We start from the raw sequence: 27,955 nt of genomic DNA on the forward strand, positions 1-27,955 counted from the left end.
CTTCGATGTCTCTGGGAGCTTTATCATTCCCTCCGTTCTCCTCAGATTGCTTTTAAACTTTAGAGTACAGAGACAGCTGCACGGTGTCAGATCAGTGATCTCCCTAACCAGGTACTCGGTGCAACATTGACCAAAAAAAAGATGCTTAGGCAACAGTGCCAGAACACATCCCTGGAAGACTCTTTCCATTCTCATCCCCTCCCGAGTTTTCACTCTGTTTTTATACTCTTGATGGCTCTCTTCTCTTTATACTCTTTTTCTTCATATTCTTTATTTGTACTCTCGATGGCTCCCTTTTCCACACACTTGTTTACCCTCCCTTTGGACACAGGCAAACTTCTAGTATTTGTGATGTCCTTGAGCAAGGAATTTCACAGCTTAGCTACTCTTGGTGCATAGAGCCACCTCCTCTTGTTCCAAACCTGATGCCCACTAGCTCCCTCTGGAACAGCAAACGCTTGGTCTCCAGTCACTCTCTAATGACACCCGTGATTTGGTGGACTTTGTCATCATTTTTGAAGACAGAGCCAATTGGTAGCCATTTCAGAGCAGACTAACAGGTTCTTTAGGTTCAAGCCAAAAATTTAACAGCGGAGCAAAAGGACTACAATTGCCAGATGGGCCTCGATATTCTCCAATGCTTTTCTGGAAAAAAAAAACACTATATATATATAGGGTATTTTCTCCCTGCTATTTAATCTACTTACTCTCATTCAAATGAGATCTACACTGGATCAGGGAGGTTCTTGTCCCAAGAACATTTGCAACACTTAATAAATTTTACTGTCGCACTTCAACAATCCACAGCACATCTGTGAAAGGAAGTATATTAAGAATTAAAGGAGGAATGCAGAAAAATTAAGATGAAGTTAAATATTTTTTAAATCGGTCTTCTGTGTTGCTTTCCACTTAGCTTTCTATTGTCTTCTTTGACTGGGATTCGCCTTCACTCAAAAAGCATTTCTGTTACTGGCCAGGAGACTGAGAGTTTTGAGTATGGGAGCCACAAGGAAGACTACTAAGAGCTGCACAGGAATAGCAGAAAAAAAAATACGCTATTTTTTCTATATTTCCATATACATTGTTATACTCGGAGTTCTTTTTAAAAAGAAACTGAGATCATCCCTGTCCACGCCTTAGGGATTTATTTTTTTCTGGTCAGTGTGGAACGTCTAGATCGAAGCAAGTGAATTTCACGCTTAATTCCGAGGACAGCGAGGTTTACAGGCGTTCTGATGTGTTCCAGGAATGAATCCCTCAGTTGTGGGCTAACTGCAGAAGCAGTTTGTCTCTCCCATTCATTTCCCATTTTGCCAACAATGCCATTGTTCCCCTGGAATGCAGCTGTCATGAGCGGTCGTGACTGCAGAAGGTGCTCCCTAGGGCAGCTTGGGCCATTTCCATCGAGCATTGTGAAGTCTAAGACCAAAACCAAAACCTTGAACTTGTCTTGGTACTCAGCGGGGTTACAGTGCAACAAGCAGAGCTTCGGGGTGATATGCTTTCAGCAGCCTGTGTTACGACGGAGATAAATTGCTTCATTTTGCGTCAGCTTTGCAAATCTTTACCATATGAGTGGCTACTAAAAGTCAGTAGCCAGCTAACGCACCAGGATTCACCGCTTCTAAAGGCACTGTGAAACTGGGGGGCAGGGAGCGGTCCAGTATTTATACAAGCGAGAGGCACAATCTGAACTCAGGAAACTGTTTAAATATAAATAAATCTGTACAATTATATATCCATGACTCCACTGAATCCCACACATTGTTCACGCAAGAATTTATTTTAGCTTAATACTTAACATAAAAAACGTCTTTCTTCGGTTTTAAGAAACAATTAGGACAGTTTTCAAATAGAAAACATTTATGGTTCGTGTGAAAGCATACAGGCAAGCTCACGACTTCATATCTGCACGGTCACTATACAGACTGATTTCTGCAAAGGGGATCGAGGCATCACTCAGAGAAGCGCAGGTTAACACAACCAGTTCTCGTCTGGATTGCAGAGCTTGCTTTCACAGAACTCACAATCAAGCAAAGCCTTTATTCTGGAGTTACAGGACTTCACTGTCACGTTTCCCATATTCTGTTTTTTCAAAATGAAATCTCCCGATGCTCATTCTCCAGCTTCTATGACCTGTAGAGGATCTTCTGTGATATTACCGAGACTTCTTCCACCTTCCGCTCCTCCTGGTTCATCAGTCCTACCAAGTTCTATCACCAGTCATTTCCAAAGCACTGACCTTGTCCAGCCACCCTACCCAACCATCCTCCACCTGCACCAGTAACTGCCCAGTGCCCAAACAACCACAGCCAGGAACGACCCCCGGCTTCCTCAAACACACATTTTCTAGTTTTTCCCCGTTATTGACAGAAGAGGCTCTTCTTTCAAAACTTTTTGAAACAAAAACGTACTCCAGATGGCTGCACTGGTTATTTCTACCTTTCTTTACCTCTGTAGCTCTTCTTCCACGACTAAAGCGCAAGCACTGGTAATTAAGCGCAGCACGTGCATTTTAAACATCGAGTTTGAAAGAGAGCAATAAAACTCCCCAAGTAAGTTGCTGTCAAAAAAAAAAGTTACTGAACAGATACAGTATCAAATCCCTCCGACACACAGGGTGACGAGGGCTAACACGCCAGTAACCGCCTCCCCCTAGCACTAAGACCACGTTGCCTTTTCTCACGTACTTTCAGTTTTGCTTGCATAACAGTCGTAGAAAGACAAACCCCTCCTCTCACCTTGAAGGAAGAGGAAAAGGAAGGAAGTCCCCAGTCTTTCCTGGCTACTTGCCACTTTGTGTAGAGAGGCCTTAGGAATATTACAGGAAGACACTTTTTTTTTCCCTAAAAGAAGATGTGGAAAGATCACGTCACAGGCTTCTCTCTCCAACACAAAAATCTTGGCTCAAGGAAGACTGAGCCAAACTACTGACCAGATAAAGGGAGTGGGGGGTGAGATCTGCTCCCAGCTGGGAGACCATCACACGGAAAGGCATGGACAGATCTCATCGTACACAAGTAGCTGTCTCTATCACGTGCCAGATCCCTGAACACAGACTGCAAAACTACTTTCTAATTTCTATTCATGACTGAAGTCAGTCCTGAATGATAGAATCAATGGCAAAAGAGCGCATAATTAAAGCCAAATGTCAAAAAAATGTTTAGAAAAAGGCTGAATGGAGTAAAAGAAAAGACTGCATGCTTCAGATGTTAACCAGCAACTGCAGGTTTCATTAGCACTTCTTCCACAGATCACCAGCTTGTCAAGACAAAGATGTTATTAAAACCCTACAAAGCTAACGTGAAATCACTCCTGACTTCACTTTTAATGCAGAAACGAACTAAACTAGTTAAGTAGGGAAATGTGATGTGGGAAAGTCCAGAGCAGGCCCCTCGTGGAAGGAAGGAGACCTAAAACAGAGACTCTAGAGGTACCAGGCAGAAGAGAGATTAGAGTGAAAAGAAGAACAGAAGGCACAGAAAACAAGAAGAGCACGGTTTTTTTAGTGTTACCACAGGCATACGCTGCAACCAAAGGCTGACATTAACAAACCACATTATCTTGTGCTTACGATGTCAGACTCGAACCATGAAGCTGGCGCATTTTTGCCGCTGATGAAAAAAGAAAAACAAGGGAACCAGGAAAACAATGCCAATTAAAACTTCTTCAGAACAAGGAACCAGTGCGCGCTGTACTGCTACAACCACACTCAAGAGCTGTACCAAGCAAAACTTTTTACTAATTTAAATACTAAAGTGGATTTTGGTGCAATCGTGCACGTTGTTATATTCCATCCAAACATGTTTTTCTAACTTACTTTTTTCATCTCAAATGAAACATTTCTGGAAAAGAAGCAACAGTAATTTGCTTAAGGTAAACAAAGTTGCTCTTACAAATACACACCGCAGAAGTAATAGAACACGCCAAGCTTTTCTTCTTTTTAAAAGTACATCTGACACACCTAATTCTGTAAACCAGATTGGAATGACTTCGCTAACTAAAATGTTCCTGTCTACCTGAAGCTACAGAGCAAACTGTTCAAGAAAGATATTCCTAAAGTATGACTTTTTTTTTTGGTACAAGTTCTCAAAGAACGTACGATATTGTCACACTAATATCAGATTTTCTTACTATCAAGTGTAGTTGCAAAAATTTATTTATTTTTACTGTTTGCCTTTTGAAATTACAGAAACTGTATTGATGAGCCTGATCACAGTAAGCATCACCATAGAGGACGTTTACTCCCAGCGCCAAGAATTAAGAATTATCTGAGCCTGGGGAGACAATATAAAGGAAACCAGCGTTTGTTGCCCAGGGAGGTTGTGGAGTCTCCTTCTCTGGAGATATTCAAGGCCCGTCCGGACGCCTACCTGGGCAGTCTGCTCTGGCAGGGGGGTCGGACCCGATGATCTCTGGAGGTCCCTTCCAACCCCTTCAATTCTGTGATTCTGTTTTGCTTCTCTAGCACACCCCAAAAAGCCATGATGGCTCCATGTCCTGTTCATCCTTGTCTGCTTTCCCCAAAGCTCTGTCCTTGTTCTGTTCTAACTTGCCTTCTACTCAAGCTCACTACACTGGCAGAATCACTGCCCACGTATTTAAACTGAAGGAAGGAAAAAAGGAAGTGACTAGGTTGAGCACCACCGAGATCGCCTCCAAGTTCCCACCTTTCTCATCCTCTTTAATCCAAGGCTTTGGGAGCCAGCAGTGAGAAGTGACTCTGTCTTGAAGTCAGCTCTCGCCAGACTACAGCCAAGTACCCCGACTGCTCTTCCCTTGGGATAGCAGCTCGCCACACACGTATGTGCTCTTGCTATCAAAAACCTCTTAAGAGCCAACTAGCAAAACGCTTGAACCCTACTGGGAACCTTCAGGCACCAACTGACATTAACAGAAACCATAAGATAAGCGTAACAAAAGCTTGCTGACAGCATTTTTGTTTGAATACATCTGAAGAGCCCAACTTGCCCACCAGTGGCATTGCATGAGAGCTCTCCCTGAAGCTCTCTTTGAAACATCACGGGGCAGAAATATTAAGTAAACTTTTCCTGGAAAGACAGTGCTGTGACTTGACTTCACCACAGTCAGAGGGTGAGGTTAGTTTGAGGGCTCATTCATAACTAGACTCTTTCATCCTTTTCAGCGGCCTCTAGACAGCTGCCAACGGTGGGGAGTTCATACTTTGAGGAGGATTAGATAGAGACCAAGATACCGGCTGCCCTGCTGGCGGCATTGCGGGTAATCTGTCCTACTGCAAGAGCGGGAAGTGTCAGAAATCAGTCACAGGCAACCTGGCTGCCCCTAGTTTCAGCTCACCTGTGTAGCCACGCACGCTGTCTAGCCAAATAGTCCAGCAAACTACAGACCTTGCAGATAAAGCGACTGTAGAGCCGTGGAGTTTCTCTCCAAGCACGCAATTTCTGAAGAAGCAAACCATTCTCCTTGAGAACTGAAGGAGGCGGCACCTCCAGCTCTGAACTCCTGGAGCGCTGACAGTCTCCGCATGAAGTCCCAACAAACTGTGTGCATCAGAAACGGACACTTCTCCCAAACAAACTGCGAGATTAGGTAACGCTTCAACACGTCTGAGAACTCTGCTAGCTCCAATACGCCTATAAAGCTGGCACTCCAGGCACAGCGATCAGAGATTAGACAGGACAAGCATCGCCCTTCAACCCGCTGCTACTTGCAAGCCTTTCACTTTACCTGCAACGACGGAAGTGGATTTGTCTACCAGGGCTGAAAAACACACACAAAACTCCCCAAATGTGCACGACTCAGTGGAACCCTGCAAGCGCTGAAATTACTGATTCTCTTAACAGAAGCTACCTTTAAATTCCACTGATATAAACGAACAAGTGTAAAACCAAGCACTTTTTACCTTATAATTTAAGTTATCCAATCAAATTTTACATGTTGACCTACAAAATTAAGCCCCACGTATGACAAATGTTATATGAAGAAGTATCTGCTTTTTCCATTGACTTTGTTATTCCTCTGCAAACGCTCTTTGGAAGACACACCAAGACTGCAAGCAATGAAAGGCATGAGGTTGTCCACAGCTGCAACGCTCCCTTGCCCAGAAAGCTTACAATCAGAAATACGGGACGCTTCAATTGCCACCCCATTCCGCAACGCTTCAAGTGCTGGAATTGGATTCCTTTTCCCAGCATTGTTTTTCCGCGGGCTGGTTTGGCCGGCCAGGCAGCCGTCTCTCTGAACCTCGCTCCACGTGTGCAGGACGCAGCTGGGATGCCCACACGTGTGCGAGCCAAAGATGCGGTCCGCAACTCAGCTCTCACCTACAGAGGTTACCGCTGCGATCAGGCTCAGGCCCTACGCTGACCTGAAAGCTCTCCTACCCCGCCTTAACCGCGGAGGCACCACAAACCCTCAGGAAAGCCGTCCCCCTGCCCGAAGCGACACAGGGGGCGGTAACCGTGGCAGGGGCGAGGCAGCAAACGGCTGGGGCGGGGGACGAGCCGCCCCTCCGGCCGGCGCAGCTGCCCGCAGGACGCCCCGAGGGGGCCTCGCGCGGGCTGACGACAGCGGGGCCGCTCTCGGAGGCGCGCCTCCGTTTCCACAGGGGCACAGGAGATGGGGGGGGGGGGGCTGACGGGGCCGGGGGGCTCCCCCCTCCGCGGGCAGGCCGCGGTGTGTGCCCCCGGCGCACGGCGGCAGGAGGAGGAAGAGAGGAAGGCCCACGCCGCGGGGCAGGCCGCGGTCAGGCCGCCGTCGCCATGGCAACGCGGGCAGGCCGCTCTCCTCCCGGGGGAGCGCCGCGCGGCCGGCGGCCAGGCCGCCGGAAGTTTATTTATAGCTTGGCCGGATACGCGCTGACGTCACGGAGCGCGCCCGCCCCCGTGCGTCAGCGTAAGGGCGGACGTAATGGGAACGTGACACACGCACGGCGCGAGCTATTTATAGCCCTAAGGCGGGGGGGGGGGCGGAGGGCTCCGGGCCGTTTGTTTGCCCGCCGCACGCGCTGGGGGCGGGGCCGCGCGCGCGCTGCGTAGGCGCGGTCACGTGAGCGGGCGCCCCCCCCCCCCCCCCCGCCCTCCGGCCACGCCCCCGCGGGGGAAGCCGCGCGGCGCCGGCGGCGCGTGACGGGCGCGCGCTGCGGGGGGGGGGGGGAGGGGCGGGGATTCCCCCCCCCCCCTCCTCCTCCGCGCGGGAAACCCCCCCGGGGGGGGAGGGGAGGGGAAGGGGGGCGGGGGGGCGAGGGGTCGGCACCGGGGAATAAACGGAGCGAAACCCGCCGGAAGGGGTCGCGGGGTCGGCGGGGGGTGTCGCGGCGGGACGGGTGAAGTCGTGGTTATGTCGCGACAGGAGGGGTGAAGTCGTCGTTATGTCGCGACAGGAGGGGTAGGGTTATTGACTTATCGCGACAGAAGGGATAAAGCCATTGGCTTATCACAGTAAAAGGAATTGTTTTATCATGATAAAGGGATTGAGGTGGTTTTATCGCAATAAAAGGAATAAAGTTGTTATAACAATAAAAGGAAAGAAGTTACTGTTTTATCGCAATAAAAGGGATGAGGTGGTTGTTTTATTGCCATAAAAGCATTAGCAGGGGTGGAACGGGGATACTGGGAGCGATTCCTCAATCAATATGGGCGGCACGGGGCTTCTGCCTCCCCATCCCCAACGCACTTCCTGCTAAAACACCGAGCCCGTCCCGGTAAAGCACAGAAGTCGACTCCGGCACTAGTTCTCACGGCGTTCCCTCCGGCTCGGGCAGAGCAGCCAGGTCCCCGCCAGCCGGAGCTGGGCAGCGCGGTGCTCCTCGAGGCAGCCCTTGCGGGGACGTCCACGTGTTCGCCCTTCCAGGGGCCCCGCAGGAGGACGGATCCCTCCTCCGGGTGCCCCGCGAGCGGCGACGGTGGCGGTTCGGAGCCGCGTTCGGGTGGCTCTGCCTTCAGTAGCTGACATCCTCCCTCGCCTTTCCCCACAAGGCCTCTCCTGCTCTTTCTCCTCCTCTTCAGCAGGCGAGGAGCTGCCCAGCTTTGCCTCCCTTGCTGGGTCTGGCAGCCAGCGCGCCTGTGCTCGGCGCACTTTGCTCCTTTTGTGTGTCGGGTTTGCTTTGGCACCGCTCCAGCTCCCTCCCGCCCGTCCGCAGAGGGCACGTGTGGCGTGGCTCCAGGTACGGCGCTTCCAGCCTGCCCTCGGTTAGCACAGCCACCGGCACTCAGGTCTGGGCTCCGCAATCGCCTTCACAACCCCAAAACCCGGCTTCTGAGCTCGCCGCTGGAGCTGGAGCCGTAAGCTCGAGCACCTACACCATGGGCAGCGGCAATAATAATGCAACTTGACGGCCCGTTGCCTTGGCAGCTGGAGTCTGCCCCATCCTCACCCAAAACCCTCGATCCCATCCCAGCCGAGGAACCGCTGAGCGATCCTGCTTGGAGACGGGCAGCCCCGATCAGCAGGGAAGTGAGAAGACAGAGAGACGGACAGGGACGTGCTAGGAAGGAAAGAAACGGCAGGCCAAGGTGGAAGGGGCAACCAACGCAACAACGTGCATAGGTAAATGGAAGTTCAGTGGGCATCACCGGATCGTTGCCGTAACAGCAACGCTCTCTGAAGAAGCCTAAATGGTTATCTGGTATAAATTATTTTGTTTGCGGTGATAATGTTGTATTTGTGGTAAGTGATAAAGAGACTCCTCCTTGGGATGGCAGGTTGGCAATTCAGTCGAGAACAAACTATAGAAATAAAGGGCTCAGAAGGAAGCCATGGGGAAGGAACTTACATAATAAATAATGGTAATTTTTATCATTTTCCCAATTTTAAGGTAGACTGTAAAAAAATACTAATTTTTTAGTATTTTTGTTAGGGAGGGAGAGGTTATAAACCAGCCCCATGGCCTTGATCGCTCATTAAAACCCGTGTCTGTATTAATAAATGTTACTCTTTCAAGATCTTTGCTCAGGATAAGATGGGCTCGAGCTTTTTTTTTTTTTCTCCCTCTCTCTCTTTTTTCTCAAAGCGAAGACAATCAAAGAAGATTGTCCTTTTGAAGGAACCAAGGCCAAAGCTAAATGGAGCTCTTGTGTCTCCCCGATAAATCCGGTTTAAAGCTGCCTCGTTATTACATAATTAATGCACTCAAATTAAGATCCCTCTGAATGTTTCTTCATCTCCTTATTTAATAATCTGCCGTGCTTGCATGCCTGAACCTTGTCTGGTCCCGGCTTCTCCCGTTCCTCATCAGCTCTTACGTGGGCAGGAGGAATTGCATTCCCGACAGCCCCTCGGCTTAGCGCGATCACGGCTCGGTCTGTGGGTTCGTCTGGAAGGGGAGCCGTTCCTTCCCTCTCTACTTTTAATTCTGGATCTCGGCAAGCGAGGAAGAATCGCCTATTGTCTCCGCAAGCCAGGCAGAGCGAGCAGACTGAGTCAGCCCGGGAACATTCGAGCCTCCCCATCTGTGGCACCGCCGAATTCCAGGGCGATTCCACCAGTTGGTGGAGCTTCTGTCTGGGAAAACAGAGCCATTGTGAACAAAGCATACTGCGCATACTTCTAGCGTTCATGAAAGACTTGGTTGGAAGCGTTTGAATCTTTCTCAAAATTTCTTCCTCTGGGGCAGAAATTTCCCATGCGTGGCCTCGATCCAGTGGGTCGTCACTTGGAAAATCTGAGCACGCACCATCTGACCGTTTCTTTGACTAGTTGGGAAAAGAAAATAAAAACTTTTGACCGTGAGTGTACGATGGCAGGCTAGATTAGGCTGGGGCTTAATTTAACCAAGACCAGGGCTTAATTTTGGCAAGGGGCAGCCTGCCAAACACAACACCAGAGGCTGAGCTAGGCCTTCCCTCTTCCCCACCGTGACCTCTGTATGACAAGGGCACCTTTCTCTCCCACTGGGAGAAGCAGAGAAAGCTGGATGAGCTCCTCCCTCTGTTTGGAAACACAGCGGTGGTGAGCTGGGGGTCCCGGGTACCTGTTGTAGCATCTCGCCCCCCTCACACAAACTCTCTGACCCGATCAGGGAAGGAAGCAGAGTCGGAGCTGTTGTTCCAGGCTGTCCAGATGTGGCTAGGTGTCGTGTTGACCAGGGTCACATCCTGTTTTCAAGACTCTGCTCACCTCAGCCAACGCCAGAACCTCATGTGTTTATTCTCCGGATGGCAGGGTGCCTCTGAAGGGTAGGATTCCGGCCCAGACCTAAATCCAACGCAGGCTTTAGGTGACCAAGTCAAAAACGGACCTGTTTTTTTTCAGTGCTGCGTCCCCTAAAAAGAATTCAGAAACCCAAATTAATCATCAAACTCTTTGCGTGCCCGTAGGGAGAGAAAAGGGTACAAACCTGAATACGTGCCACAATTGGATGGGGCCAAGCCCCAAATCCCCCTGCTCTGGAGCAAGGGTACATAGCTCGGTGTACTTCTTGCCGGTGCAGTCTTGGGGTGTCAGAAGCCTTTCTGGAGACGGTTACCTACAGGGTCCTTCAAAGGCACTGCTGGAAGAAGATGGGTGCTGCCTTCTGTTGGACCCAATAGAGCACTCCCTAGAAAACAGAAGATCTGGGATTTAATTCCTTTCACTGCTTAAAGACCCGGACCCACGTCTCCTTATTCAGGAGAAAGACCTGAGCACCAGGTTACTGGCTATCCAGGAGGGTACGGAGGGGAAGGGGAGCCTTTGCTTTAGAAATCACACTCGACAGCAGGGATTAATCAGGTGAGAATGCAAGTTCAGGTAAGGCCACGGCAGCATTTTTGAGCCGCAAGCACTTAATGTAAAACACGCACGCCGTCCTTGGAGCAGGAGCGGGTACGCAGAACTCCTCTGCTCCGGCAGACAGCCCCGAGCGGCAGCCTGAGCGCGGTTTCACCACTTCAAACGGAGGGGTGAGATGCCACCCAGCTCGGCGCAGGGATCACAGCAGGCTCCTGGGAGGTGGGGAATGTGGGCTGACGCTCCCCGTCCCCACCCTTGCCCCCCTGCCAGAGGAGAGCTGGGTGCCCTGTCTCCTGTGCACGCGCTGAGCCCACCGAGCTGTGTGTAATTAGGGGGCACCGACCGAGTCCTGTTTTGGGGTTTTCCTAGGAGGCAGCATCCAGGCAGAGAACTTTGCAGCCTCAGGACTGTCCCGGACTGCTCACGCTCTGGTCTCGCAGAAGACAACTGCAAGCTGCGATGAGGAGCTTGCCATCAAGTTATCTGAGCATATTTAGGGATGGGTCAGTGGGAACTGGAGGTGACCCCCTCGGCCTCTCCATGTTGTTTGGTCCAACAGCCTTCCAGCTCTGACCTCGCACGGCAAATGACCACCTTCCCCAAATCCAAAGCAGTAAGGGCGAGCTTTATTTCTCCCCCAGGTTCTCGGGGGCTTCCTCCCCTCATCCTTTTCCTTGTCACCCGTGAAGCCCCCACAGCGACATCCCTGTGGGCCTCCCTTCCACGCCAGTGGAGCAAGGCCATGTCTACGCAAGGGTTGCACAACTCACTGCCTGGCCTCCCCGTCCCCTTCCCTCGCCCTCTGCCCCCGTGTTTATGCTCAGCTCCACTCATGAAGGACTTCTAGCTCCTTCCTAAGTATGCGTGGTGGCTGTCCTCCCTGCTAACAACAGGCTGGTTAATCACAGGCCCTGCTCTCCACGGAGGAGACGGGTGGTGGGGGAAATGTGTGGCGGACAAGCCGCTGGCCCCATGCACAGAGCTGGCAGCTTTGGGGCCGTTTCCCCCAAACACCCGGCGTTTTGTGCAGCAGTGCTTTGCAACGGGAGGACCTGGTGCTTTGGGACACGGTTTAGTGGGTGACACTGGTGGCAGGGGGGTGGTTGGGGATGATCTTGGAGGTCTTTTAACAACTTGAACGACTTCTGTGATTTACGCAGCACGTTGAGGGTTGTCTCGGAGGCTGGCCAAGCAGCCTCGCCGTCGTTTTGGGGTTGTTTTGGGGTGGGTGAATTTTACTCTCGCAGGCCCCTCGGAAGACGCCGTTTTCGCTCCGCGGGGGCCGGCAGGAGCCCGGGGAAGCCCCACACGGGGAAGGGGCCGCGGGTCCCCTCCTCTCCCCCCCCGCCCCGTCCCCGCCGCTTTCCGCGCTGCCGGCACGGCGCTGCGGGCCCTTTCCCAGCAGCGTCGCGGCGGAGACGACGACGAACGACTGAGGAGGAGGAGGAGGAGGAGGAGGAGAAATGACAGCATGGAAAGCGGCGTATTTTTACCAGGGCGGAAAGTGCCACCCTCCTCTCTCCCCTCCCCTCCCCTGCCCTCGGCCGCCCACGCCGGGAGCGGCATCAAAGGGAATCTCCCCGCGGCTGCGGCGGGGCAGGGCCGGGAGCCGCCACCCCCCCGTCCCGTCCCCCCCCCCAGCCGCCATTTCGCGGCTCCCCGCTGCGCTCCGTTGCGTCAGGCAGGGCTGTCCCCGTGGCGGGGCATCCCCACGCGTGACCCCGCCGGGCACCGACCCCACGCGTGGGGGGGAACCCCCTCGGGCCCCTTACACCGGGGGGGGGGGGGGGGAGGCCCCGTGACAGCGGGCCGGGCTATAAATACCCGCCCGCGTCTATATTTGGCGCGGCCGGCCCGCCAACCGGCGACACAAAAATAGCCGCGCTGCGCCCGCCCGCACCGCAACGCCGCTCGGCGGGCCCCGGCCCCGCGGGCTAAATTTAGCCGCGCCGCTTGCGTCAACGACGCGGCCGCCGTGCGTCAGCCCGCTCGGCCCCGCCCACCGGGCGCCCGGCCCGCCGCGTCCCGCGCGGGGATTGGCTGAGGCGGCGGGGGGGGCGGGCGCCCCGCCGTGACGCGCGGGCGCTGATTGGCCCCGGCGGGGGCTGGCGGCGGGCGCGGGGGAAGCGGCGCCGCGCGGGGAGCCCGCGGCCGGAGGGATCCCCGCGGGGGGGGGGAGGGGGGGGCACGGCCGGGGGCTGCCCCCCGGCCCTCCCGGACCGCCCCCGTGGGACTGCGGGGCCCGGCGGCTGCCGGCGTGCTGCGGACGGGCGGGCAGAGCGAGGTGTCCGTCCGTCCGTCCGGGAGGTGCAGCGCCCCCCCGGGCTGGTCGCGGGTCCTGCGGGTGGGATGTTCCGGGAGGAGAAGGGGGGAAATAAGTGGATAAAAGTGAAGGGAGAAGGGGGAGGGGAGGGGAAAGTTGGGGGAAGGGGAAAAAGGAAGTAAAAGGGGGAAAAGAGAAAGTAAAGAAAAAGGAAAAAAAAAAGAGAATGGAAGGAAAAAAGGAAAAGGGGAAAAATAAAGAATAAAAGGAAAAGGAAAATAAAAGGGAAAAGGAAAATAAAAGGGAAAAGGAAAATAAAAGGAAACAGCAAAAAAGTAAAAGAAAGAAAAATGAAAAAGGAAAAGAAATGAAAAGGGAAAAAAATAAAAAAATGAAAGATGGACAAAATGAAAAGGGAATAAAGAAAAAAGAAAAGTAAAAGGGGGGAAGAGAATAAGAGGAAAAAAGAAAAAGGAAAATAAAAGGGAAAAAGTAAAAGAAAGAAGAATGAAAAAGAAAAAGAAATGAAAAAGGGAAAAAAAAGATGGGGAAAAAAGGGAATAAAGAAAAAAGAAATGAAAAGGGAAAAAGGAAAAGAAAAAAAATGAAAAAGGAAAAAAGGGAAAAGAAAGAAAAAAAGAAAAAAAAAGGAAAGGGAAAGAAAAAAAAAGAAAAAAGAAAAAATAAAGGAAATAAAAGTGAAAAAGCGGAGGAAAAGGAAGCAGTCTCCGGTGATCCCTCCCGAAGGCGCCCCGCGCCGAGCGGCCAAAGCTCCCGTCCCCCGCCAGCCCTCCGGCGCGGAGCCGGCGCTCCCGCAGCACGGCACCCGCCCCGCGCCGCCCGCTGCCGAGCAGCCGTGACGGCGGGCGCGGTGACAGCGGCAGCGAAACGGCGGCGGGAAGGCGTTGAAGCGGCGCCGGCGGCCCCCGGCGCCCCGTCCCGCGGCGGAGCGGCCCCGCAGCGCCGTCCCCGCCGAGTCCCGGCGCGGCGCCGTCCCCTCACGCCGGGCTCACCCCCGGCCCGCCCGGGCTCGGCGCGGCGGCGCACGGGGCGGGGAGGTGGGGGGGGGGGGGGGGGGGGTCAGCAGCGTCAGGCTCCCATGGCGTCACGATTGACGTTTCGCATTCCAGCCGCTCTATGGAGAGGCCGCTAGGGCTGCTCTCACATAAATGACGTTCGGAGGCACGGAGCGGGAGAGCAGCGCGGAGAGGCGCCTCCGTCCTCTCTCTGCCCCGCCGCACGCGCCCCGCACCGCAGCCCCCGGGCGCCCCGCGGCCGCAGCCGCCGCCCGGCAGCCCCTGACGGCTCCGCTCTGCCTCGCCTCGCCTCGCCCGGCGGGGACCGGCTGCCGGGGCTCCCCGTTTTTCCATGACTCGGGATAACGCGTCCTCCTCCTCCTCCTCCGGAGCCTCTTCCACCACCGCCGCCGCAGCCTCCGCCGAGCCCCGCGGTGCTCCCGTCGCCGCCCGGCCGCTGGACAGCGCCCGCTCGCCCCGGTGAGGAAGCGGCCGCCGGGGACCCCGATGTAAAGACGGAACCGACACAGCAAGCGAGTACGTATGGGCACCGCCGGCACCCCGCGGGCACCGCCGGACAACTTTCGGGGACGGGGAAGCGCCGCCGCCGCCGCGACCGCCCCAAACTTTCGCCTCCCCCCCCCCCCAACCCCAGCTCCGCCGCAGCCGGGATGCTCCGGGTGTCCCCGTCCCGGTGTCCCCCCGGTGTCCCCCGGCACCGGCTCGTCCCGGGCCGGGCTGGCGGCCGAGCCGCCGGTACCGAGGGCTTTCTGCTGGTTGTTGTCATGGAAATGATGCTGCCGGCGGCGGCGGCGGCGAGTTCACGGCGGGGATGAATGGCACTCGCTCGGCTCCTTCCTACAGCACAACTTGTCGCTGCTGCCGCTGCTGCCGCTGCTGTCGCCTCGCAGGGTCGCGAGGGTCCCACCTGGGGCGCTGAGCCCCGGACCCCCCCCGGCGGCACCGCCACCGGAGCGCCCCGGCACCGGCACCCCGGAGGCTACCGGGCCCCGCAACGTGCGCGCCGGGGCACCGGGCGCCTCGGTCGCCGGTCGGTGCTGGGAGCGAGCCGGCGAGGCGCTCTGTCGCGATATGGTGCCGCGGAAGGCTGTCGGGACAGCGCTATCGCGATAGCCGGCGCGCCGCGGGCGGAGGTGCGGCTCACCTGGGTGGAGCTGGCGTGTGGGTTTGGTTGTGTGGTTTTCATTTTTCTTTTATTGTTGATTTTTTGAGACCACGCGAGGAAATTTCCCAGGGTAAGCGCGGAAAGAGCTGATTCCTGCAGGGGGTTCGGCTGCGTGGGGCTCGGTGGTTTTTTCTTTTTTTCTTTTTTTTTCTTTTTTTTTTTTTCTCCTTCTCCAGGAAAAAAAAAAAAATCCCCCCAAACCCCGCAAACTTTGGGAACGCGTCGCTAACTTTTTCCCCGGCCCGCTTCGCTCCGCTTATATTCCTCGCCCCGTTCCCCTCTCCTCCGTGGAGACTGTCGTGCGGCGGAGCCCGGCCCCGCTAAAACAATGGACCGAGCCCGAGCAGGAGAGGGTTTTCTCCGGAGCTTTCTTTCGGGAACTCGCCGGAGCCCCGTGGATTTTGGGGAGCGAGCGTGTGCGGCTCCGGGGGGGGTGATGCGCAAAGCCGGGAGCGCACCGGCGCTGGGAGCGGAGCTCGAAACTTTTAATTCAATGGAGCTTCCCCCCCCCCCCCCCGCCCTTGGCGGTCCCTGCCGGGTAAATGAAGGTTTCGAAACTCGCCTGGAGAAGTCCCGGTCACAATGGGAGCGTTTCACGCTTTTCCTCCTCGCGTTACGGGGTGGGGAGGGGTGGCACTCGGGGCTGAATGCGGGGCGCACGGAGGAAGAAAAGAGCTGTGACAAGGCGGGGGGGGGGGGGGGGGCTTATTTCCTCCTAATTTACAGCCCTCGCGGCTCTGAGCTCCTGGCTCCGGCGGCTGCTCTCCGGAGGGGTGCTGCGTGCTTAAAAGCTCACCGAGTGTCTCTAGGAAACCGGCGGCTCGGGGAGGCGGGGGGGGCGCATCCCGAGCCCCGGGGCCGGAGGGGGGGGACGCAGAGAAGGAGATGGGAGCCGGGGAGGCACCGAGCAGCCCGGCAGGCGGGCAGGGAGCAAAGGCGAGGAAGGGGAAAGCTGGGGAGAAAAACGCGGGGGGGGGGGGGGGGGGAAAAAAAAAAAAAAAGAGCAGGAGTCGCAGCCCCCGCCGCAGAGGGCGGAGGGGCCGGAGCATCCCACGGGGAGCCGCCGGGGCACGGCACCCCCGGCCGGGGGGGTGCTCCCCCTGCCCACCCCGGGGCCAAGCTCCCCCCCCCCCCCCCCCAAGAGCCGGCTTCTGACTCTCTCCTTTCCCCTCGCAGCGCCCGGGTCGGAAGAGCGCCCCCCGCCGAGGCCAGCCTCCCAAGCAGCCTCCGCAGAGAGGTCCCAGCCGGCACGGAGCCCCCCCCCGCCGCCGCCGCCGCCGCCGCCGCCGCCGCCCGGTGCCGCCCGCCCCACCAGCCCCACCATTCAGCGCGCAAGATACCCGCCAGGTAAGCAGCCGCCGAGGAAGAGGAGAGGTGCGAGGTCCCCTGCTCCCTCCCCGGGCTCCCCTCTTTAAGGGGGGATCGCCCCCGGGCGCCGCGGAAGGAGCGGAGCGGCAGCCGCCGGGTGGGATGCGGGAGGCTCCGGGAGGAGCGCTGGCTCGGCGCATCCCTCACGCCGAGCTCCCTCTCGCAAGGATGCCGCTAATAGGACGAGAAGAAGAACTCCGAATATTCCTGCCCTGGTTTTTCACCCCTTCCGCCGGGCTTCGATGACATACCGCCCATCGGCGAACCTCCTGTTATCGTTTTTTTTTTTTTTTTTTCTAATCGTTATTTTTATTTTTTCCTAACATTGTTGGGTCAAGAAGAGAAAATCCCAGGTTATTTACTTTGCGGGGTGATTAATATCGGTGCCCCGAGTGGAAAAGTAGGGGTTAGGATTAGTCAGAGGAAGGTGCTGGCAGAGGGCGAAGTAGGAGGAGTTGCGCAGAGCGCACCAGACCTTTACGTTGGGGATATTTTTTCTGTCCTCAGGTCACGCTTATTTTAGACTTAGGCTTTCTCAGCCCACTTTGAGCAGAATTCAGGGCCCTAACCCTGCCATGCTCTCCTTAACTCTCCTGCTAAGGAGATAAAAAACCAAAACCCCAAACGTGTAGCGATCTGTTTCCCTGAATCCCTGCTCATTTTCTGAGCTCGCAAGAAGCCTTTTTTCCTTCATGGGGCTGCATATCAGCGCGTCCACTTGTGACATTATCTGCCCGCTCGTTCAGTTGTGTTCCTCAGTGGAAGCGCGTGGAAGGAATTGCTTTCCCTTTCTATTCGATTAAGCACCAATCAGTGCATTTTAGCAGGCAGTCCTTAAGCTAAACAAATGATAGTAATAGGGCTTGGCATGAAATGTGTGTGCATGGAACGGCACGGATGCAGGTATTGACAGGAAAAAGAGACCTTTGTGGGAAGATACATAAATAAGATCGGGAGGCAAGGCTTGTGGAAGTGTTGAAGTGTTGTCCTGCTATCTTTTTTTCTTTAAATACGTGGATTTGCAAGCAGAAAGGTCTTCGCAATTTCAGAAAACAGCACTATTTTTTCTCCCACTTTCTGATGTTTTCTCGAAAAGAAGGAAGATCTGAATACTCTGTGACAACACGGTAATTGAAATCTGGTGCTTGGTTTACATTTATCTGCAAAGCAGGCAGGGAAGAATGGAAAGTTGATCTGACACCTATTATTTGGATCCTTGCACGGCAGGTTCAAGTGAATATTTAAAAGTTATAAGTGAAGGGAGTTCTTAAAATACAGGAAAACCCCATTATTTTTAATACAGCTTTTTTTTTTTTTTAATATGAATTCTCTACCGAGTACTTTAGGAATATAAATTACCACAATTAAGAAGAGGTGAACTGCACTGATTTTTGATATACACTTTCTCCGTATTTGTTTTTCTGATCTCTTTACGAGAGTATTTGCGCTAATTGATGCATTTTATTCCTCTGCTGCAGAACCAAAGCACATCATGCACCTTTAGTCTGGGTTGCAAATACTGGGCTAGAGTCTCACGTTGTTTGGCCAGGTGAACCTCAGGTGGATTGCAGCATTGGCTCCATTATTTCTTGAGAGCAACCAAGGAAATAGTGGATTAGTAGGAAATGTAAAAGGAAAAAAGGTCTTTGCAGGCACTGTGTTGCTGAAACCCTCCCGGCTACCAGTGAACCACATTAACTTTTAAGACTAATGGACAAAAACAATTACATTGTCGCTTTCTTATAGAAACAGAAATGCCCCTTACTTTTTCTCTTACATTTTTGCAAATTTAGGGATATGTTTTACCGCTCGCTTTTTTTAGGAGAATGTTCCACTACAGATAAGCCTCAAAAGTAGCAGCTAGACACCAGCCCTGAGTTATTAGCTGACCAGAAATATGCTTTGAAGGCCCAGAGCCGAGTAAGCAAAATTGATGTTTGCAAGTCTTAAGTAGCAAATACTGTGATTTGAGCTGTTCCTCTGACACCCACTGTAGATGCTGTTCCTTTTAAACTATCAGTTTTAATATTATGCATTTGGTAATCTAGTTTACCCTTCATGAAAATTTTATGGCATGGTCGCATGCATGCAGAGATAGATTTATAGCCATAAACCGTTCCCATTCTGCTTATCTAATTCTCATTGACACCTATGCATATTAAGCAGCGGATCTAGGGCAGGCTGGAGATGTCTCCTCTCGCTGACACTGGTATAAATTCGAGTGGCCCCAGCGAGCGGAAGAGAGCTCCCTAATACCTAATGCTCAGTCGATCCCTGATACATGTTCCTCGCCAACGGCTTGAGCTTAATTTGTGTTTCCCATGTCCAGGTGAGAGTGGGAGTCGGGTGTCTGACCGAGCCCCACGAAATGTGGGAAAGCTCGTCGGAAAGAGGTTGGCGAGGGTCTGGACTGTGGCCTCAGCACGTGGGGCTTGGTGTTAACGTTCCCCTTTGCCCTTGCAGATATGCCCTGTGTGCAAGCGCAGTATAGCCCTTCACCGCCCGGTTCGAATTATGCAGCTCAGACCTACGCGTATGGCTCGGAGTACAGCTCGGAGATCATGAACCCTGACTATGCCAAGCTGACCATGGACCTGAGCAGTACCGAGATCACTGCCACCGCCACCACCTCCCTTCCCAGCTTCAGCACCTTCATGGAGGGTTACTCCGGCAGCTACGAGCTCAAGCCTTCCTGCCTCTACCAAATGCAATCCGCCTCCTCCAGCCAGAGGCCCCTCATCAAGATGGAAGACGCCCGGCTTTCCACCTACCAGCCCTCGCTGCCGCCCTCCACGGACGAGGGGATGCCCAGCACCTCCATGTACTTCAAGCAGTCGCCGCCCTCCACGCCCACCACGCCGGGCTTCCCCCCGCACCAGAGCCTGTGGGACGAGCCCCCGCTGCAGCCCACCCAGACCTGCCTGCCTCCCGGCCACCTGATGGAGGCCGCCCCCATGAAGACTGTGCCTCCGCGCTTCCCCCTCTTCCACTTCAAGCACTCCCCCCCGCACACGCCGGCGGCGGCCACCCACATGTGCTACGACCCGGCATCCTTGAGCCTCCCCCTGGGCCCCGACAGGCCGGCGGCCGGGCAGGCCCCCATGGAGAGCCACTCGTACGGCCTTCCCCTGGCCAAAAGACCAGCCACCTTAGCCTTCTCCCCGCTCGGCCTCAACGCGGCCACCTCCAGCCTGATGGGGGAGGCCAGCGGCGGCGGCAGCGGCCTCCCCTCCCCGCCCAGCAGGAGTTCCTCGTCCGGGGAGGGCACGTGCGCCGTCTGCGGGGACAACGCCGCCTGCCAGCACTACGGCGTGCGGACGTGCGAGGGCTGCAAGGGCTTTTTCAAGGTGAGAGCTCCGCCAGGACGCGGGTCTCGCTCCCCGCCCTGCGTCCTCCATCCTCCCCTTCCCTCCCACCCGACCCCGCTGGGCGGCTGCAGGCTCCTGGCCTCTGCCCCGTCAGCGCCACGATGTCGTGTGCCAGGGCTCAGAGCTCCTCCGAACCTCGCTGGAAACGAGATGCGTCAGAAAGTCCTGTCTCATTTTTCGGCAGGCGGTGGTGGTGCCATTCCTCGCACCCAGGCTGCTCCAGCCAGGAGGGCTGTGAGCGCAGCCCCGGGGGGAGACTTCAGGAGTGGAGCAAAACCAAATATTTAACTTTCATTTGGTTGTTGCCTCATCACTGCTCATCAGTTTAGGTAGAGAGCGAGCTCTCGCCCATTGAAAGCACCTAGCCGAGCGGTGACAACACACCATGCCGTGTCCCCGTGTAGCTTAGGAGGCTGTGAAGGCAGTCAGCAGCACTGACCCCTTTACATGAGGCAGCTTCTGAGCATGTGCTTATACTTTTAAGACCGGAATTCTTTCTTTCTGCTTTTAGATTAGGGCACTTCATAATCGCAACAAATTCAGCTTGGAGTTCAGGACTTTTTTTTTTTTTTTTCAGAAACAGCCTTAAGTGAAACACTTGGTGTAGACTTTTTTTCTTTTTGGGGGGGGGGGCAGTCTAGGTAGTAGGTTCAAGATTTGTTAAATTTGGGGCTGCTTTGGTACATTTCTTTCTGCACAGATAGTAGTCGTGCCCCTGTTCTGGTAAAAGATTTCCTAAGTACGATGGGAACAAAAATAGTCCAAAAATAGATGTAGGGGAGGGCCCACAGCGTGTTTTTTTTTTATTGTACATAGAACTGCTAATATTACTTCGTTATAATCCTTTGGCAACATGCTAAAATACACATCTCCTGTACAACTCGCTTGTTATTTAAAAATAATTAGAAAACGGACCACAAACAGCCTGGAAATAGCAGCTCTGCTGGGCCTGATCCTACCCCCATGGAAATTAATAGCATATCCTTCACTGGGAGCTGTGGCTAGAGCTTATTCTGCAAAATGATTTTCTCAAGTGAAACAGTTTTCAGTTCTAAAGTGCAATGTGCACTGTTTGCTGTGTCCCTTGTACTTACTGCATTGAAGCTGTTGTTTGAAATACAACAAAAATATAAAATAGCATTTTCCCATTAATTTAATTGCAGGCAAGGATTTAATACCAAATGTTGAACTGATAAATTTGATCCTCTCCTGATGGCTTTCCTATTAATTTCTTTTTGTGCTAAGTTATTTATTGATGTATTTGATTTTAAATATGGAAAAGCATAATATATTTTTGCAACAATTTCTATTATATTCTTTCAAGGCTCACCGGGATTTTACTAATTTTAATTTTTCCTTATAGTTTTTAAACCACTTTAAGAGCTAATTACATGTCTGTAGCTACAGTATCCCTCTGTCTATTTTCTTTTTCCCAAGCCAGGTTAGTTTTCCCAGAATATTTAACTAAATATGTTTTGTAGGGGGTTCTGGTATTTTTATTTTTCTCCCCGATGATTTTAATGGCTAACCAAACCAGTTATTGTGGTATTTGACTAACAATAGCGATAGCAAGAGAAGTACATCGCAGATCATTTTGATTTTATTTTAATAAGGTCAGCAATAATCAAGGGAATGAACCAAGTAGAAAATTGTTCCCAAAGGGATATTAAAAGCGGAGATAATCTAATCCCCAAAGGTAGATGCGATGACCTGGTAATTTCAGATATGATTTTATCATTCAAAGTTGCCTGTCTCCAGAGACTTGCTTCAGAACAATCCTAGATGATTTTCATTGTCAGTAGCTAACACTAATAAAATTGTTTTTCCTGCAGGCTAGTGTGTTAGGAAATTAATTTTATCTAATTATATGAATTGCACTGTCGCTTTTCATGTTGTAATTAAAATACATTTTGTCAGGTTCTAAGTTGTTCACGAAACTATCGGTTTACTATTTCTCTGTTGCCTTTTCTCAGAGAACAGTGCAGAAAAACGCAAAATATGTTTGTCTGGCAAATAAAAACTGTCCAGTGGACAAGAGACGTCGTAACAGATGTCAGTACTGCCGGTTTCAGAAGTGTCTCAGCGTCGGCATGGTTAAAGAAGGTAAGGACTATTGCTATTATTATCCCAAATGGTGGAACATTGCATTTAATGAGTACGTGTGAGTGTGTGTGTGTGGACATGGATGTCTGTACTATGAATATTGCAGTGGTGGGGTTCCTAACTTGCCCCTGAACGTGTGCATTTGTGTAATAAGGTATTGATTTATTTTTTTTCTTGTCACCAAAGTTAGTGGGTTTATCATATTTAGACTTTCTGGGACCCCAGAGTTCAAGAACAGCAAGGTCACGAGAGGATAATTTGACTCTGGCCAAAATGTCTCCTTTACGAACGTTGAATGTCGTTCAGTAGTGCTGTTGGCTTCCACATATTACCTCACAGGGGGCTGCATGTCATTGTCGGGCGTGCATTTTTGCATACAGGCTTGTCTCATTCCCACAAGCTGATTGTAAATTTGCAATTAATTTAAATGGAAACAGGATCAACTCATTAGTCCCAATTCTGCAAATATTTAAGTACGTGAGTAATGCTGTATGAGCAGTCCCATTGCAAATACTGACATGGATAATACAGCCTATATGATGTGAACGTATTTTTCAGCTGCTTTGAGAAAGCTAAAATTACTTCGAAAGAAAGACCCTGCCATATAGGAGGTGCACTGGCAGTAGTAACACTCGCGTTTCACGTTCGGTTTTCTTTCAGCAGTAGAGCCGTGTGTGTGCGCGCACATATAGGGGCACACAAGCGTGCTGCAAACAAAGCACGAGCGCTAGGAACACAGCTGGGCTTCAACTAAGCAGTCAGGCTGCTGCTTACGACCAGAGGTCTGATGCCGTTCTGGTACCGTTTGTTTCACTGCGATCAAAGGCATCAGTAGCACGTGCTGAAATTGGAGAATGCTCTTGTTTTTGCTGGGCTGGCCATCGCGAGGGAAGCAGGTGCTCGGTCTGATCTGTCGTCTGCTGGTACCAGTCCTCACAGCTGATTCCCCTCTTTTTTACGCAGTCGTCCGCACGGACAGCCTGAAAGGGAGAAGAGGTCGGCTGCCTTCCAAACCAAAGAGCCCCTTGCAGCAAGAACCTTCTCAGCCCTCCCCGCCTTCTCCTCCCATCAGCATGATGAACGCCCTCGTCCGAGCTTTAACCGACTCCACGCCCAGGGAGCTTGACTATTCAAGAGTATGTCTCGCTTTTCTTTGTTTGTTTTCTGCATGGAAATGAGTCATGAACCGCATTCCTACTTACCAGCCAGTTTGCTAAAATGAAAATAAATGTGAAATTGGGGTGAGAGTAAAAGTTTGCCCAGCCAGCCGTGCCTATTCATGGTAGGTGGATAATGATGGGAAAGGAGGTGAGCTGGAAATCAGTGTTAGCGGCTGTTCATTGTCAGGGTCTCAAACACAAGGTTATCTGCTGTATACTCACATGGGGGAGTGAAAGCAACAATGCACGGGCAAACAGAGCGCTCTTCTCGCAAAAGGCTGTGCCAGAACACCAGCCACTACAAAACAATCGATTAATCTACCAAACTCAGTACTGTCCATATGGCTGGCATCTTAAGTTTCAAGTTACAAATGCTAAAATCTAACAGAACTTTCCCGGTATGCTGTAAGGGTTGCATAAAGTAACATTTGATGGATTTATATTGAAATCAACAGGAATTTTGCCATTATTTAAACGGGGACAGGGTCTGGCTTAGGATACCCCAGCATGAATATTTGTTAAGCAAAATTCACATTTGTGAAACAGACCGTTAGATCACAATTCTAAAAGATTAATTCAGCAAAGCTTTACCACATATATATTTTTGTGACCTTGTTCTTTATTGTATAGTATTTGCCATTTAAATATTGATGGAATATTTTGAAAGCTTTATAAAACTGTTCTGTAGTTATTAAAATGTAGTATTGAAATAGCTTGTGAAATACACTTCTAGGTAGGTTGATGCATGAAAAGAAAAAAATACAGCTAAGGAAAAACAAGATCAAATTCCTCCCTCATAATGAAATATGATTAAGTCTCAGACTGTGAAAAATACAGCTGTATTCAGACAACATTTACATTGGCCATTTATCACTTGTTGCTAAGTAATATTTGATACTAAAACACATTTTATTGTAATCATGTAAAAATATATTATTCTATTTTAGAATATGCTTGCATATATAATTTAGCAATTATAAGCATGCTGTAGCTTCTTTTCTTCAAGCTACTGTATACAATTGCATGTATACAACTCCACAATTTTATAGATTACTATTATGAATCTAGTTGTTTAGTGTCTGACAGCCTTCTCGGGGAGAATACTCTGGCCATACTTACACGTATTTTAACTTACCCGGAAGGTCTCAGGGGGTCGTTCTGCAAACACTGTGCACTTTGGCAGGAATCTACCGGGTTCCGCAGAGTTACACGAGTACGACAGCCCAGTCCATGAAAGCAGTATCCAGCCTCGTGTACTTGCTTATAGGTGTAAAATTACAGAATTAAATGAAAACTCTGATTTTTTTTTTTTAATGTGACTTCTGTCTCTGACCTACAGTAGCTATTCCTCTTCTAATGAAAACAGCCCATAGATCTCACTGCTAAACAATCCTGCTGGTCTTCACAGGAAGCATAGCATTGACAGCAGATTAATTTAGTTTTGGTGGCTAAAAGACCATGTATGATTGTGTGTTAGGATCTACTACTATCTAAGTTTTTCTTTACATAAGAATGTATTAGTCTGTTATGCTTGGCAGTACTGATAATACAAAGATAAGCTAAAAATTAATAGATTCGTATGTTTTTCATAAACTTTATACTTTTTTAAAAAGTTAAGGGAGATCAGGAATGACTACCGTGTCAAAACTGAGATTAACTAAACGAAGTATGCAGGAATCCTACTGTAATGCTAAAAAATCACTGTGAAGGATCCTGTGCCAGTAACGACCGGCTTGCGGCATGCTCGGTTAGGCTGTGACCCTGCCGTGCACCACAAACGGGTAGATCTGGAAACCTGGCTTGGTGTCAGTCCTAACACTTCCATAGCCACGACCTTAATGTTTAGCATGGTCTTCATGTTTGCAAGCCGTAACGTCGTCTGGCCTGTCGCAAAAATACTAGTAAGAGTTTCAGAGGGGAACGTGTAGCCCTTCCCTCCAAAAAAGCGCAACAACCTACGCCAAAAGTATAAAATTAAATTACACAACCTACAAATTTTAAAGCAAAACACAGTGGAACCGGTTTTGTTGAGAACATCGCTACTTCTCCTTTCAGCACTGGTTTTAACTTACCAGCCCACAGCAATGGTATATTTAGGTACTTGGTTTCAAAAAGCAATTGCTAGGAAGAGAATTTGGTTTATGAACTCTTTAAAGGCCAAGGGCCGTAGTCAGGTCTCACACCTGTTTTACTGGTACAATTCCATGAGTTTAGACTTCTCAGTAAGTGAGAGGAGAAGCAGACCCTGTACCTTGCCGTCCTTCTTCAGGCAAAACAGCCACTGACTTAAATAGAAATGTTGCCTTTTTGGAGGGTGAGCACAGCATTTAGCCAATAATCCCACCCCAAGCCCTGGCCAAAAATGAAGCAAAAATCCGTGCTTCTGACACAGGAAGGGGAGACGCATGGAAAAGGAAGCATGGCTTCTGGTTGTCGGATTGTAAATATGCAGAGCCAACGTTGTTAGACTTTTGCAGCTACGGCAGTCCACGAAGGTGTCAAAAAGCAGGCAAAGGGTAGGGCTGCATCGTGCTATCGAGCTCCCCAACGCCAGGCTTTTAGATATGCCATGTAAATTAACGTTGCTCACTACACACGCATCTCCCCCTTGTGTAAGTCGGGCATCCCTTAACTCCTGACGGCAGCGGGGCAGAGCTTTCCCCGCTGGCTCTCCCCGGCGGTGCCTCCAGCCTCCTCTGGCTGTGCAGGACCCAGCCCCTCCGCTCCGCGGCCTCTTGACAGAGGCCAGGCTTACCAGCTGTCTTGGTCAGAAGTTAGGTCAAATATCACCTCTCCTCAATGAAATAACCACGGGGTGGGGGGGGGAAGAAAAAGATTTGGGGCACGGAAAAGAACCGTACATATGGTTTGTGCTTCCTTACATACTCATAAGACTGTTGAATGTAAATAATATTTTATTTCAGCTACTCTTTGTAGCAAGCAGTGACATACTCCTGCGGTTCAAAACTATAGGGCTCCCTATAATTTTTTACCTGTCTTCTAAAAATGCTCTCATGGGCTAAACTGTAACAACAAATACAGGTTAAATTTTTTTTGGTGCATTCAATCTAATTAAGTGGCCCAGTGGGGTATGTAGTGCTGTAACATTCAGTTATGTGACACGGTAGCATTCAGCTTCATTAGACAATGTTAAAACTTTGTCTTACTTTTGCCAAAGGAATGCTTTGTGAATACCGAGAGCAATTTAATACCTGGCATAATTACGTCAACTTGTGATGAGTTGTATTTTGGGTGAATGTAGGGTAGTATCTTTCTTCTTTTCCTTCTCTTTTGCCTCCTTTTCACTGATCAGAGGATTGAGAACGTGCCTTGCCTTAACACTGCCTGTAGGCAAGGCAGGAATTTCCATCAGCCTATATTTTCCATTTTCCTGTATAGAAAGGAGTCACAGTTCAGCTCCTGCACAGCAGAGCAGGTCTCCCAGAGTCTTGAGGAGCTGAAGGCCATGAATGGGAGAAGCCCACCTCCTCACACTCACTGCTTTGGCTTCATATAATGGAGGGGGTGGGTGCAAGGTGTCTGAAGTAGCACTCAGTCTTTTCCTACCTACTAACCACCCTGGTGCATCTTGCTGCTGGCCAGTGCCAGGAGTATTATTTTGCACTGCCTGAGCCTTCCTCATCTGCTTCGTTCAGGTGGAGGACTGGACAAATAAGCCTCTTGCAGCATACAAATTTTCTACTGCTGTTCCCCATCCTGTCCGTTTTTGGCCTCCTCTTGCTTCGCTGCCATCCTTCAGAGCAGCTGGGGCAGAGTTTGGCTCCTCGTGAACTTTAGCAGAGGGATCACACATTGCATTTGCTGAGCTCACCGTACGAAAGTCATGTAGGTAGTGAGCAGAAGGGGGTCATTCAGGGCTAGCACCGATACCCCAGGCGTGGCCAGAGGTGTCCAGGACTTGTGACATCTTTGCTGTGGTTCAACAATCAGACTGTGAAACCGCGTCCTTCATCCCTTACCTGCCAACAGCAACCACCTCCAGCGAGGACAGGCGGTGAATAGGACACCTGCCCACGAGGTTCTGCTTGCTGTTCCCCCTCTCTGTCCTGCACAGAGGTGACTTTTGGGTTGCAGTAAGCAGCCTGGGTGATACCTGCAGCCAAAGTGCCGTGCCTGTAGTAAGGTCCTCCCAGGCTCCCACTGCCCTGTTACCGACCAAGAAGAGATGTGGGTCTTTGTGCCTCCCCTCTGGCTTGGGATGCTAGCAAAACCTTTAGGCTGATGGACTCAGGCCCTAACTGCGTGTGGAAAGTAGTTTCCAGAGGGTGTGCAGCGATGGAGACCACCCCAGCTTTTCCTCACTGAGTCCCAGAGGCAGCGTTTGTGCAAAGTCTCTCCCAGAAATAACCCACGCGATGTCTGATGGGGAAGCTGCTGTTTCAATAAATTCCGAACTGTTCAGCTCCCGCACTTTCCAAGTGCAGAATCAGACCAAGCCATGAAAACCCGTTATATTTTCTGCCGGAGAGAGCAGTGCCGGGGAAGTGACAGGGATCCAGCAGGGAGGAAGCAGGAGACAGCAGGGAGGGAGCTGTCAGGGGGTCGTGGGGAAGTTGGGCGAGCTGAGGCTGTCGAGCAGTTGTCTGGAAGAGTTATGGCCGCATCAGCAGGATAATAGGTTCTCCTGAACCTGAAACGCTTCCATTTGCAGGATAAGAGGTGATATGGGGCAGCTGGTTTACTTTCAACCAATTCTGTATTCAAATGAAGCGATGCTGCACGTGTCAGATAAAAGATGATTTATCTTGCATGTCTCTATCACTGTCAGATAAAATGCA

The 27,955-nt window shown here is 51.5% G+C and overlaps 1 protein-coding gene across 2 annotated transcripts in view; it reads left to right on the forward strand.

Moving 5' to 3' along the window:
- The first annotated feature begins 14,039 nt into the window (after positions 1–14,039).
- NR4A3 (nuclear receptor subfamily 4 group A member 3) overlaps positions 14,040–27,955 on the forward strand; it is a 31,302-nt gene continuing 17,386 nt past the window's right edge. The window contains exons 1-5 of one of the 2 annotated variants that reach the window (XM_083822732.1): positions 14,040–14,508; positions 16,334–16,504; positions 18,989–19,872; positions 21,867–21,996; positions 22,960–23,132. In XM_083822732.1, the coding sequence (XP_083678858.1) occupies positions 18,991–19,872; positions 21,867–21,996; positions 22,960–23,132 (1,185 nt within the window). In that variant the 5' untranslated portion in view covers positions 14,040–14,508; positions 16,334–16,504; positions 18,989–18,990. Of the gene's footprint in view, positions 14,509–16,333; positions 19,873–21,866; positions 21,997–22,959; positions 23,133–27,955 lie in introns of those variants that run through there. The other variant, XM_083822733.1, reaches the window with a different exon arrangement.

This window comes from Anser anser (genome assembly GCF_964211835.1).
Source record: "Anser anser genome assembly, chromosome: 2".
NCBI lineage: Eukaryota > Metazoa > Chordata > Aves > Anseriformes > Anatidae > Anser > Anser anser.